Source organism: Epinephelus fuscoguttatus, linkage group LG12 (genome assembly GCF_011397635.1).
Source record: "Epinephelus fuscoguttatus linkage group LG12, E.fuscoguttatus.final_Chr_v1".
Lineage (NCBI taxonomy): Eukaryota > Metazoa > Chordata > Actinopteri > Perciformes > Serranidae > Epinephelus > Epinephelus fuscoguttatus.
In genome coordinates this window covers 23,602,152-23,616,861 of record NC_064763.1, presented here as the reverse complement: position 1 = coordinate 23,616,861, position 14,710 = coordinate 23,602,152, and the positions used below count along the sequence as shown (strand labels likewise).

Below are 14,710 nucleotides of genomic sequence, written 5' to 3'. Positions count from 1 at the left end.
GGTTGACCCCCATTAAAACTCATTTGTGCAGAACTGCAAGGTTAAAACGCTTCACATAACCTAAAACACCCACTGTAGGAAAAAACACAACTTCTCTAAAGGGTTGGAAACCAGATTCTACACCATCTGGCTCCATAAATGCTCTAATGTTGCATTCAGTTGGAAACAAGCTCACAGAGAGGCATAGGCATGCACAGTGTAGCAGCATCTCATAAAGGGCACATTTGAAATAATTAATGCCATTGATTCTTGCATCTATAGCACAGTATTGACATGTTTAGCATCTGCAAACTATTGATCACAATGATAGCTTATATATGGACATGTTTGAAATAAAGAAAACAGCACCTCATTTGAGTAGATTTTTATTGTTGGGCATATTTAGTCCATGTCAGTATATTTTAGCACTGGTTGTACGCATTTATCAGTACAACATCATGATGGTCAATTTCAGAATTTATCAGCTGTCAGGTAAAAGTTACAGAAAATCTGCAGGGCAGTCTTGTCTCAGTTGCAGCCATGCCAGCAGTACAAGGAGCAAAAAACGGACGTCTCCTGTAGGTTTCCAGGGTTTTCTCTGCCTATCTAAGACAAAGGCAGGCCGCCTGGGTGATTTTGGCCGCTGCCTTGGTTAAAGTGTGTGTGTGTGTGTGTGTGTGTGTGTGTGTGTGCGCGCATGTGCATGGGGCGTTCAGATGTAGCGTCTTTTGCATGCACAAATCCATTACTTTCAATGTAGATGCGCATCATACACACTCAGAACCCAAAGCGACATTGTAGCGGCGCACATTCGGTGCGATGCGCTTGTTTTTTTGTCCAGCGCACAGTTCCACGGACCTGCTTCTCCCTCCGGTGTTGTGTCAGATCCCAGTTCTCCCTCGGGCGTATCTAAAAGTATAGCTGTCAAGATGCCCCCCACCACAGGCCTTTGCCACCATGGTCTTGAAAATCCCAGGGAAAACCCTGGTTTCATCTTGAATCTTGGGGTTATGGTAAAGATTAGGTTAATAAACATCTTTTTGTCTTACAGTTTTGCTAGCTTATCCAAAAAGTGATGAGACGATTCAATGAAAGTCGGCATGCACAACACCATGTGAGATGCAGGATGGAAGGCACTACCCCTGGCTAAAATCCTGTGTTTTTAGGGAGTCCCGAGAAACAGCAGCTAGCAGCAATGATAACGCTAGCTGAGACAAGCATAGCAGGTAGTAAGAAAAGAATTGAGTGGGTTCTGCGCTGTAACTGGACAGCACAGGTTAAGCGCAGGATTCCCCACATTCTGGATATTAACGTTAGCACCTATGACCTCCCTGCTTCCTCATTGTTTACCATCAAAATATACCAGATATTAGATATACTATTGTGTTAGATTTGGTAGACAAAAACGCCATAACAAAGTATATCAATACATCATTTAATAAGTGTTATCTCTAGGCTGTAGGGGATCATGAAAAAAAGACAAAATGTATCATCTAAAACCATCAGTCTGCTACGTTTATCAGCTTTCAGTAAGTCCCACACTGAAACTCTAATTGCATGTCAAACTTATCAACAAAGCATTGATCATAGAGCCTGATCGACTTTTGTACTAGTCATTAAAAATACGCAGTAAGAGGATGAGCTGTTTAACTTTAAAACAGGTGTTTCTTCTTCACTGGTTTCACCAACATTTTAAAAAACCAAGGCTCTGACCAGATCATGACATGCAAGATTCGCACAGTTTGGATCTCCCTATAAGAACTGTTATTCTGTCGCTCATGCAGAACCACAGGTTCAAAACAAGAACCCTTCTGCACGTGTTTGTAACCTTCCTGTGTTTGTGAATGTTTCAGATTTTGGTAAGAGCCATGCTGAGGAAGCGCTCCTTCAGTAACCCCTTTGAGTGTCCGAGCAGGAGAGAGGAGAGGTCCATGTCGGCACCTGGTAGCCTGCTCATGTAAGAACACACTGTCGGTGGCCTCAGCCATCCTAGAACACTTAGAGGAATAGTTTGGATTTTCTTAAGTGTGGTTGTCTGAGGTACTGACAGATAGTCAGTGTATTACCTACAGTAGATGGCAGTCGGCATGCAACTCCAGTTTGGAGAACCATACAGGAGTACCATCACAGAGGCTAAACAATATACTGCTGTGGACGGCATCAGACAGCCCTTTACAATGAGCGAATTAATCTGTTATCTGTGTTCTTTTCAAAGCCACCAGACACCTTTGAAGAAAACACTAATTTTGGAGCTGCTGGTCCACTGCTGGCTCTATCAGTTAGTCTATTTGTGTTATTGTGTGACTTTGATGAATCCGAACTAACCCCTTAAGCGGGCTTTCACATCAGGGACCAAGGCTGGAGTACATTTGACTCCCAAAGTCCAGTTAATTTAATTAGTGTGAACACTGGGTACCATTCCCAGGGCACGGTACACTGATCCTTGCCTGAGTCCACTTGAAAAGGTGGTCTCAAGTACAGCTCATGAGTACACGGGTATAGTACACATCAGGTGTGCACACCAACTATACCAGTACATAGAAGTGGGCTGCTATTTAATGCCACTACAGGGAGTGTTTTACTGATTAATACTGATGCCTCTGTATTAGACCAGACAGACCAGATCAGATCAGGCTTTGCTGCCTCCTTTGACCTTCAGTCAGAGCACCGGCGGGAGGCGGAAAGCACCACGCCTGACATTAGCAGCTCATCCTCCGGCCAAGAACAGAGCTTCGCCTCGCTGCTCTGCCAGTCCCCACTGATGATGGTCTTTAGGGCAGCAGTGTTCTTCTGCCACTTTCTTTTCTACACTTAAGTACAACAAAACTGTCACAGAGATGATGACGCAAGTGGACTCGGGTACAGAGCAACATTAATAATGTGAAAGCTGAGTGGCACGGGAGTGGAGAGGAGGGGTAATCATACTCAGGTACAGTATGAATCAATCGTACCTAACACAATAACATACTCTAACTGACTGAGGCAGCAGTAGACCAGAAGCACTTGTGTTCTGCAATGTATTGTTTTTGTCAGAGGAGCCTGGTTACTTTGAGTGATAGATATATTCTAAAAATAGTGTACACTTAAACTGATATTGATTTTGTAGGTGGCTAATGTAAGTTTTGCTGCTGCCCCCGTCCACAGCAGTACACTGCTTAGCTTCTGTGGCAGTACTCCTGCCTGCTTCTTCAAACTGGGGTGTGTTGACTGCCATCTACTGTAGGTAATACACTGACTATGGATAAATACCTCATACAACCCATTTGCAATGAACCTGCATATCTCTTCCAGGAGGATAAAAACAAATCTTGCTTGAGACATAGGTCTGTACTTCACACCTGTCTCTTGTCTGCTGTATCAGGTTAACTAGCATTCACTCCTGCAGCAGCAGCTGCTGCTTTGGGTTGCCATAGCACCATAATTCATTCTTTCATTGTGTGCCGTGGAGCTTACAGCTTTTATAAGTGTTTTTTGTGTGTTGCTTTCAGCTTTCAAGGGTAGAGGGATTTAGAGTGACAGAGAATGCTACAGATCTACCAGCGCCCCAGGCTGACCTTGGATTTTCTCTTACATGAAGTGAACGCATCACAGGGGAAATGGCCAATTGTCATATGGCATCGTGCATTTCAGCATATACAGTGCAAATCAGAGCATCTCTAGCTGCTCCCTGCTGTACTGCGGGTGCCCTTGGGACAGTAATCTGTGTTATCTGTGCAGCAGTTTGTCATGAAGATGGGCCACTGTCGCGCTGAATGTGGAGGAGACTCTGATCTCCTATTGTGAGAGTTTTATTAGACAATTTCTCTTCTATCCAGGCTGAGGTTTCCCCTGTTACTCCAGGCAGGCAGAGAGCTGCCATCTAAGGTGAAGGTGTCTTTAGATGTGCAGGGAGTTTGAATCAACACTGCCCCCTGCTGGATAATGAGGGAAAAACAGGACTTTGTACATGTAAAACTTAAAGTAGCACAAAGCCCTGAACTGAAATGTTTAGTCTGTACATCAGGTCAGAGTTTCTGATGCTTGAGCTTCATGTCGTTATGAATGAAAACTGTTGATTAATGGCAGGGCCATAAAAAAAACAACAACAACAACAATGTGGCTTACATGTTGCATTTTATCATCTGTTTCAACCACTTTCATTTTGAGACATTAATGTACTCATATAGGAGCATAAACAGCAACACTGACAGCCTCTGAGAACCTAAAGAGACACTCCACTTAAAGAGTAGAGTCATGCCATAGGTGGTGGGGCAAGAAGTATCTTTTTTTCTATGGGTGATGTGGTCTTACTGAAGAGATCTACAAAGTCTTAGCACTTCTGTGAACCAACCAAAACATTTGTCTTGGGTGCATTGGTACAACCGACAAATAAGAAAGGATGGCAGAGGAGATACCGGCACGCCAGTGCAACTGGGCCGGACTCCACAAAAAGGTCCACAGGCTGAGGTCAATTCAAAAATAGCCAATTTATGTAAGACACCTGTGCACATAAAGGTGCTACAAGTGCAAAAAAATAATAGAGTGAGTGAAAACAGCAGCAAACATTTTGGTCCTTGACCATCATGAGTGCTTCACAGAACAGATAGAGACACAGACAGATTCCCACCAGGTGTGATAAATCAATCACTTGATACCAATAATTAGATGAGATCTTTTCTGAGGAGCAGGAATCTGACTACCAAATCACAATGACCCGTCTACACTAGTCACAACATCCTCATAGCAGAAGATAAGAAACTTTGCACCAAATCTTAGAAAAGAAAGGACAAATTATGACAAAACATGTTCAGCAAGGCCATGCTGGTACATGCAGATGCTTATAAAGTATATACTTATATCTATAAACGTGCACTGAGTTGGGACTGTAGTATCGCACGTCGTGTTTTTCAAGTAGGACATGCTCATGGATCAACATCCCACATCGCATTCCAACACTGCAATCACAGCCCTCTGACATCATCAGCGTGCTGCTCCTGTGCTTCTCTCAAAATTCCTTCTTGCTTCTTCAGAGCTAAGCTAATATTCCGAAAAGAAGTTCGTATCAGTAACATTAAACGAAAACCTTATAAGCTACTGCAGGGTTAGTGAGCTAGCTTGCTAAGTAGGTAGGCTATGCTAACGAGTAACTTGCCAATAGACTAGAATATTAGCAAGTTAGCTTGATAACTAGGTAGGCTATGTTAACGAGGAAGCTTGCCAATAGACTAGAATATTAGCAGGTTAGCTTGATAAACAAGGTGGGCTATGCTAACGAGGAAGCTTGCCAATAGACTAGAATATTAGCAAGTTAGCTTGGTAACTAGGGAAGCTATGCTAACAAAGAAGCTTGCCAATAGACTAGAATAGCAAGTTAACTTGATAACTAGGGAGGCTATGCTAATGAGGAAGCTTGCCAAAGGAATTTTAAAAGACGCACAGGAACAGCACACTGATGATGTCAGAGGGCTGTGATTGGTTGATTGTAATGTTGGTGCACGAATGTGATGTAGGATGTTGATCCAGGAGCATGTTGTACTTGGGAAAAATCACATCATGCCTGTAGCGTCTCACGCAAACTCTGAAATTATCAGGTCCTATCAGATTTTGGAATGAATTTCCCAGGTTCGTTAAAGGGTTCGAGTCCATCATTTAAGGCCTCTACTGAGTCGTACTGCCTGTGCTGAGTAAACTGAACTTGATTCGTAAAACTGGTCTAAAAAAAATCTTGCTTATTTTGTCTGAGCCATCAAAGTCCCAAAATATTAAATGTATATTTGTATGAAGTGGGACATCTCATCAGAATTGTCACTGATTATTACACTGTTGGTTGGTCGATTGACTGCTCATGTTGGCACTACTGAAGCTACACTTAGCATCTTCAGAATGAGGAGGTGGAGTGTGTTGGGGGGAGGTCGTCTCCACCAGCGAGCCTGCCTTTGACCCCCTGAGGTGACCTTTACCCTCTCATCTGTGACTTTTCCATCTTTTCTCCCACTGTGCTGCAGGGACTCGTGGCCTTTCCGGCCCACTTTAAAACTTCACCCCTCACTCAGGTAATCCAGTCTGGCACGCTGTCTGTCCAACATCACCCAGCCGCTGCGCCCATCATCATCATCATCCTAGACTCCTCGACTCTCGCTTATCCCCCATCACGAGAAGTGATGGGGCAGCCTCACCCTTCCCCAGCTGTCATCTCAGAGAGTTCTCTCATCTCCCTGCTGCTGCCATTCAGTGCTGTGTTACATTGTGTCTTTAAACATTCATCATGTAACGAAAAATGGGGAAAAAAAAGCATCTCTGGTTTTGCTGCTTCAGGAGAGATAAAGCAAAAGCCTAATATCATTTAGGACATCTCATATTAAGGGTTTTCTCTCTGTGTCTCTCGTCCTCTCTCAGAAAGAGCAGCACAGGGGATGGACCCAGAGAAGGAGAGCTGGAGGACCTGCATGAAGACGAGCCGTCCTCTTGAGTCTTACGACTCTCCCGTCAGCAGAGCTTTGTCTTAAACGCCATCCTTTTTACATCCCTCTGCTTGAACCACTGTGTGCTCACCCTTTCATCCACGCATTTCCTTCAAATCAATGATGCACTGCAGATGCATTGTTCTAAACACTGGAGAGACTTTTAAATCTGCTCTATTGCTTGTAATGAGTAACTTCAGTATTTTTCAACATGGACCCTATTTTCCCATGTTTTTGTGTCCAAGTGACTAATAGGACTTATAGCATGTTTGGGCAATCAATGTACCTCCACTAAAATCGCTTATTTTTGCCATTGACAGGGTCAGATTGTTATTCTTTTGCCTTGTTTCCACCAACCAGTCCGGTTCACTTCAGTTCTGTTTTCTACACATTAGAAGAGTTTCCACTGTCAAAAGTTGTTCATGGTACCAAAAGAGACGCTCCACATCTCTGCTGGTAGTTCAAGAGAGAATCGCCAGCTCTTGCTCGACAAGGACTCAGTGCACAAACCAATCAATGCGACGGAGACTGTAAACACTCCAACCTGTTTTTTTAGCTCTGAAAATGTCACCGAGGTGCAAACATTCTTCTGCATCGTCAGTGAAGTGAAAATACAGTAAGAGTGGTAAAAACCCTGTCTGTATTTAAGAGTCCTGTCTGCAGTGGAAATGCTATAGGGTTTAGGTACATGTCCATACGGGTTACATACCGGTTCTAAAGGTACTATACTGACAGTGTTTGGTGGAAATGCGGCTTAAGTGCCTGACAACGTTATGGAAAGGATCCCTACAAAGATAAACCTTTTTGTCAAAGAGTCAAATCTTTTGGTTTAACCAGAAACAGCCCCAAAATTTGCTACCACCAAACACCACCAAACAAAAGCTTCATTCAAGGTCGACAAAAAGCGTCTTGGGTTGTTCTTGCACTGTTCCAACAATCACAAACTCTTGGTTGGTTGAAATGAACCCTTAATTCACCCTGCTTTAGTGAGTTTTTATTGTGTCTCTGTCGACTTTGAATAAGCTGTGTTTTACGATGATAAAATTACCGTTTGGGTTTAGTGATGGTGATTTTGGGGCTGTTTCTGGTTTAGCAAAAAAGATCTTACTCTTCAGAAAGGTCTATCTCTGTAGGGATCCCTTCCATTATGTTATTAGGCACTTAGAATAACAGTTTGAGCCTGTATTTGGCAAAAACAAGCTCTTTCAGTGGATGTATATGTATATAAGAACATCCCGCGAGTGGTTACACTGCAGCCTGGTTCAAAAATATTGTTTCCATTAGTCACTTAGACACAAAAACATGGGGAAATAAGGTCCAGGTTGAAATATATCAAAGTTACCCTTTGACTTTCAGACTTTTATGCTCAGGCTTGCTTCCGTTTTTTGCTTCCTGTCAGCATCAGAGAACTTTTCTCAGCCCAATTTCCCATTCTCATTCTCTAATGTTGACTCTCTGGGCTCTAAGTTTGCTCTACAACGCTACTTATCTTAACTACTCAACCTCTTACTGTTGTGACTGGCACCAGTGAACCGATGAGAGGAACTCTGCCGCCTTTCTGGATCATTAACAGTTCAAATTATTGTTGTGGGAGAAAGGCACGACCATGTTTGTCAGCTGGTATTACACTGTAATGTGGGAAAAAAAAAACTGTCAAACTTTTTCTTTCTTTCTTTCTTTTTTTTTTTACACGTCTGCATGGATGAATAGTTGAGTGTCATCATCAGGCTGTCAGTGGCCACCTGTCACAGTCATAACCAGCCTGACGAAGAGAATAATCATCACAGACTTCAGCATGGAAATGACACTGTATCGCCTCCTTGGTGAACTACAGGGCTTTTTTGTTTCTGATCAGTGATCAGTTGTTTTATTATTGTACATAGATGTCTTGAAGTGTCATCAGTGTTATTGTCTCACAGCCCGATTCTTGTATCTGTGCCATTAGCTTTTACTTTGGCGCTGTGAGACAAAGGTCGAGGTCCTTCCTGTGTTGCCTTGTTGAACTTCCCTATCAAAGGGTGACCACACGGAAGGGACGGTGACTTTGCCGCGCTCGAACACATTTCAAAGTGACTTTCATCACTGTGTAATGTGTAATTATTTCTGTGATAGAAGTCATTTCACGCTTCCTCACCCCTACTTTTTTTGTCTGATGATTTTTGTTCTCTAACACTGTCTCTTTCCTTTCTTATCAAACTGCGCTGTTTGATTTGATGTGAAGTAATTGTAAAAGAAATTTGGAGGTGTACGTTGTTGGATGGTGAGTGTGCACAGACTGATATAATTCCCCTCACAAATTAGAAATTTTTATTATGCAATATTCTTGGACGCAGAGCGGGAATCATCTCACTGTCAAAGTACAACATCAGTGAGCACTTTTAGAAGTTATCCAGGATAAGGGACTGTACACAAATTACTAAGGCTGTCAGAAAAAGGGCACTGTTATGTATGTTGTCCTTTTGCAGAGGGAAGGTTAGCTTGCCTTTTTTGGAGGAACAGAGTAGGGCTTTTTATTTTCTAACATAGCAAATTTATATTTCAGTATTCCCTTGCAGAATTCATAAAAAAGGAAATAAAATTGATGCCTCTGGTGTGCACAGTGGCTCATAAAGATGTACTTCACCACATGCAAAGGACAAAAATCGTGTGCTTTATGCTATATTTAAGATTTGGGATTTTAGGTTTTCATATTATATCTCATTGTAAATAAGACAAGAAAGATCCATTATTTTGCTGTTGGGTGAACTTGAATGTAAAGGAAATTCAAGCATTTTAGAAACATGTAAATTGACTGCATTTTCTGTGAAAACTACATGAATTGATTTAATGGTATGGCCCACAACAGATGTTGTTTTGTGCTTATTATGTTTAAAGTTTTTAAAATGTGGCTACAGATTTGACAAAAGGGTGTTAGTGATTGTAAAATTCACTTTAAATTTATGTGTTAGCAGCAATTGTGAAAAGTATTCTCACATAAATATATGAATTTTATAGATACATGAAAGTATGTTTGTGAAATTTAAATACAGTGGATTATAAATTACATTAACAGCACTTCAAATTCTTGATAAGTCAAGGGTAGGGCCCAAAAATATATTAATACTGCAGGGAAAGGTCGTGCAATTTAAAAAAAAAAAAAAAAAAAAAAAATGTAAGATCTAATCTGGCTCGCTGCTTAAGTAATTTTTGGACAGTCCCTAACTAGTTTGCCTGGCTGAGGTTTTGAAGCTAGCAGTGTATGTTAGTGAAGCTCGGTATGCTAGTTAGTCCTGTAAGATGCAAATGTTGCAGATGACTGAAATGAACGTTGTATTCAAGGTGGTTGGTGAACTTAAAAAAGGGACAGATCTGTGGTTTGTTTTGTCTCTGCCGACTCAAATCTATGAGAACATCTCAGCCTCCACATGAGCTCTGCTTCAGATCCATGTTTCTATCACTCCATTTGGATTCTTTCCTTTGGTCTGGGTTGTTGCCCCTCTGAAGGAAGGCGTGTTTGGTTGGCAGAGAGCTCTAATCACTTGAACTGCAGTGAAAGGGAGCATTTCAGTGTCATGATTAGGCCCAGGCTGCCAACAACAACACTCCACCATCCACTTCAGTGCCGTCCCCAGTGTGGCTGATTAAAAACGGGGAGTGCAGCACTTTGCATTTCCTCCATTAATCTTGGCCTCAGTGTCCTGCAGTGAAGGATGCAAACTAAAGCACAGAGAACAGAGAGGGATCCACAGGATCTGAATGGAAAAGCTTTTCACATCTTGTTATTAAGCCCGTGTTTTTATGGAGTCATGTTCAGAGGCAGGGACATTGTGTGTAAACATCATGGATTCTGTTGACATTAGGATGTCAACTTTGTTATCATGTGGCAATGTAAAGCTTTATATCTTTTTATTTTATTTCTCTGTTAAAGAGTTGGTAATTTGTATAGGATAAATAAATAACTTAATGTCTAGGTGTCTGAAATGTTTTATACCAGCCTAGGCACCAGAGTAAATGTTGTCATTGGTCATTTCTGCAAACCACAGATACATTACATTTGTATGTTTCATACGTATCATGTCAACATAACTAAAATGACCATACAACAGCAGCAGACGTGTTCGAGACCAAAAGACAGCAACCAGTTTTTTTTTGTTTGTTATTTTTGGCGACGCATCTGAGAACTTCTGCCGTGTTTGTGGTGACAAAGACTGGTATTTTTAACGACATTTCCGGTTGAATTTGTGGCAACAAAAGCAGTTGTTTCTTAGTGACCAATTGGGACATTTAGAGCTATGTTTGTGGCCACAAAAGTGGGTGTTTTTAACAAGATGTCAGGACATTTCCAGCTGTGTTTGGTGCAACAAAACTGTTTTTTTTTAACAATATGTGGCAACATTTCCGGTTGAGTTTGTGGCACAAAACCGGGTATTTTTTAACGATACGTCGGGACATCTTCCAGCCGTGTTTATTGCAACAAAACTGCCTATGTTTTGACAACATGTCAGAACATTTCCTCTGGGGTTGTGGCAACAAAACGGGGTATTTTTTAATGTTGGGACATCTTCCAGCCGTTCGTTGCAACAAAACTGTGCATCTATTACAGAAATGTCAGGACATTTTCAGCCTTGTTTGTGGCAACAGAACCAGGCATTTTTTGACGATATATAAGAACATTTTTGTGGTGACCAAACTGCGGATTTTTTAACAATACGTCACGACATCTTCCAGCTGTGTTTGTTGCAACAAAACTGCGAATTTATTAACAACATGTCAGAACATTTCTGCTGGGGTTGTGGCAGCAGAACTGGGTATTTTTTAAGGATATGTCGGGACATCTACCAGCTGTGTTTGTTGCAATAAAACTCCATATCTATTACAGAAGTGTCAGGACATTTTCAGCCATGTTTGTGGCAACAGAACCGGGCATTTTTTGACGATATATAAGAACATTTTCGGATAAGTTTGTGGCGACCAGTTCGCGGATTTTTTAACGATACATCCGGACATCTTCCAGCTGTGTTTGTTGCAACAAAACTGCAAATCTATTAACAAAATGTTAGGACGTTTTCAGCCATGTTTGTGCCAACAAAAACACATTCTTTGACAATACGTAGGAATATTTCCGCTGGGGTTGTGGCAACAAAACTGCACATTTTTAAACAACATCTCGGAATATTTCCAATGTGGATTTTGCACCTAGCCTAATCACATTAACCACAGTGTTGTCACAACATAAATTTGACACATCCGCTACATATGAAATGAACAAATCTAACATATCCATGGTTTGCAGAAGCGTACAGTGCCAACATTTATTCTGGCGACCAGGTGTATGCAGTTTGAAATAAGGCTCATTTATTTAATAATGTTTTTCTCTTGTGTTTGTTCCTTCTCTCTGCTGAGGATGGTGCAGGTGAGAGGAGGCACTGAGGTCCGTTTGCAGGGAAGCCTTCAATGAAGGGCTGTTTGAACCAAAAAGTATGAAATTGTGTGCTCTATCTTATTTACGTAAAAGGGTTTATGAGATTTGGTTTTTGTTTTTTTTTTTACTAGGTGTTGCCAGCTTTTTATTTGTGTGTTTGTACAGACATTTGTCTTGTCAGAGGTGCAATATTGTTGTTGTCTTTATCATTGGTGCATTATTGGCATTCCCCTGCTGTCAGAGCAGGCTGCTCATCATTTGAACTGTATTTTATTAGTTGGAAAGAAAAATACTGCTTCTATTTAAATATTTGCACTTTTCCACATTCAGATATTAAAGTAATTGAATATTAAAAGTTATAACACTACTGGTAGCTGCCAGCCATTTCACATTGTACAGTTCATGATCAAGGAAGAAACTGTATGCTTCACCTGTAAAAGAGCATATTTACTGTGTATCGTATGTTCTCACAGTCTCCTGCGCTTTTGATATCGATCTGCATGTCACAGCGTTGCTACTTGGTTTTTGAGAATTTTTATAAACTCAAGTATGTTTCCAGTAACTTATTCTCCTGTCTGTGTCAGAACGCTGTAACAGCTGCAGTAACAAGATGCTGTGCATATCCATGTAACAACAGAATTGTGAATGTTGTGTAACTGGGACTTCTTTTACTGCTGAAAAGATGCATAATGTTAAAACACTGTTGACCCCATTATGAGCAGGGCCCAGAGCGCAGAAGCAGCTTTATGTTCAAAGATCTTCTTCACAGACACAGTGATGGATGATCACTAGCTGTCCTCGAAGATGAAACATTTAATCCTCTGATTATATGACTACTCCAAAAATTGAATGATGGGCAAAGGAAGAACTTTTTGGTGCAGGTTACATCACCATGTGGCTATTTTTTATTCTTGTTTTTTTACTGATATCTTATTCCAGATTTGTCAATCAATCCATATACAGTAGGCCACACCCATTCCCTACATACCTGCAGAGATTTCCAACCACTCAGGTGACACATTTTTGCCAGCCTTCTCTAAATTTCATACATTTTTTTAAAAAAAAATGTCTTTTTAATGTTTATCTAAACATTTAAATATCTGCACACATTGCATCAACTCTGATTGAGCCCAATGTAATTAATTGAATTTTGCCTAAAGCTGGTACTACAGCCAACCCAGTTACCAAAAAACAAAAATATTGGCAATGTACATTTCTGCAAACCATGTTACGTTGGTACGTTATTATGTAGCGCAGTGGTTCCCAACTGGTGGGTCGTGTGTCCATTCTGAATGGACCACAGGTATCAACTTTGTAAAAATCACATTTTATTTTTAAGTACAGTGAATTTCCAGCACAGAGCTTTTATTCTGAAGTGCTGATTCCTGCTGTAGTGAATACCAAACAGCTACTTGACAGAGACAGCAAACTAGCTTGAGAAATGGCCAAACGCAAGTATGACGCTAAATATATTTAACTGTGTGGACCGTGAACTAATGACTAAGGAGAAATCTGGACCCTGTGGCTGAACCACTTGGGAACCACTGATGTAGCAGATATTTTGAAACTTAACATTTTAAAAATGCTGTGCTTCATGTGTTGTGAGGTTTAGACACAGTTATCACTTGGTTATGGTTAGAAAAAGATCATGTTTTGGCTTAAAATATCTAGCTCTGGGAGAACAATCTCTAGAAAAGCAGTGATATCTTGATAAAAATCAGCCACTTTTCATGGCACTATCCAAGAGGTCAAAAAAAAAACAAACAAAAAAAACGGCAACTGGACACTAAAAACACCTGGTTTTTGTGGCACAATCCCAGCTGTAAAAACGGCGAGGGGGTAGTAAAGACAACCAGTCTGGGGGCTGAAAGCTGCAGGAACATCAGCAACAGGTCCATATGTATACAGTATGTTCTGACGAGGCTGCGTTTACTGCGTGGTTAGGTTTCGGCACAAAAATCACTTGGTTACGGTGAGGAAATAAATTATGTTTCAGCTGAAAGTACCTGGTTTTGGCTGCACAATCCCCACTAGTGAAGCAAAGAAAAAAAACAACCCTTTATCGTGACACTATTTACCAAGTCGATACAAAACACCCATGTTTAGGGGCTGAAAAGCCACAAGAAAGACAGCAATGACAGAAAGTTTTAGTTTGTTGATCTTGAACAGTGGTCTGCAGCTTGGCAGGCGTCTCGCCAAGGTGTTACACTAACCACCATCCCTCCACCTTAAGATGACAAAGTCAGCTCATATACTACGTCGCTTCAGAAACGTTTATATGATACAAATAAAACGTAGAAATGTAACGTATCCGTGGTTTGCAGAAACGTACAATGCCAATGTTTTCTTTTGGCAATTGGGCTGCTACAGAACATGATACCTCGAAATGGCCATAACTTAGTGGTCTCATGTGACTCTCTTTCAGTGCTGCACACATCCTGGGATGGATCCCTAATGCAGACTCACAGTTACACAGTAACTGTCATTATTTGGATGCAGTTCTGGATCCAGATACATATGAAATACAAAAATAAAATTTTACAGCTTTGGCAGAGGTTAAATGCTTTCTAGCGTAGTGTTGTTACTTTAGTCACAGCACAGGAAGTGAGTGACAGGAATAATATTTCATGATTTCAGGTCATAACTGAGTGAGTTTGTACATAATGCTAATGTTGGTTTGCAGCTGTGTTTTTCATGTGACAGTCCTGCTGTCTCTGTGTCTCGTGTTGTCTCGTGCATTTCTCTGAATGTACTCACTCGCCTGCGTCGCTCTTACGAAAACAGAAGCATGGCACACCCCTATGGAATGCAGTTGTTGCAATGTAAATATGTACCAATATATATAAAGAAGCTATTTTTTGCATGCTTTTTGTACACCTAAATATAACCA

At 41.1% G+C, this 14,710-nt stretch overlaps 1 protein-coding gene across 2 annotated transcripts in view; it reads left to right on the top strand.

The window, feature by feature from the left end:
• camkk1a (calcium/calmodulin-dependent protein kinase kinase 1, alpha a) overlaps nucleotides 1-14,681 on the top strand; it is a 96,303-nt gene extending 81,622 nt beyond the window's left edge. The window contains exons 15-17 of one of the 2 annotated variants that reach the window (XM_049592878.1): nucleotides 1,833-1,936; nucleotides 5,964-6,011; nucleotides 6,355-14,681. In XM_049592878.1, coding sequence (XP_049448835.1) covers nucleotides 1,833-1,936; nucleotides 5,964-6,011; nucleotides 6,355-6,427 — 225 coding nt within the window. In that variant the 3' untranslated portion in view covers nucleotides 6,428-14,681. The remainder of the gene's footprint in view (nucleotides 1-1,832; nucleotides 1,937-5,963; nucleotides 6,012-6,354) is intronic. The other variant, XM_049592879.1, reaches the window with a different exon arrangement.
• Nucleotides 14,682-14,710: the final 29 nt, after the last annotated feature.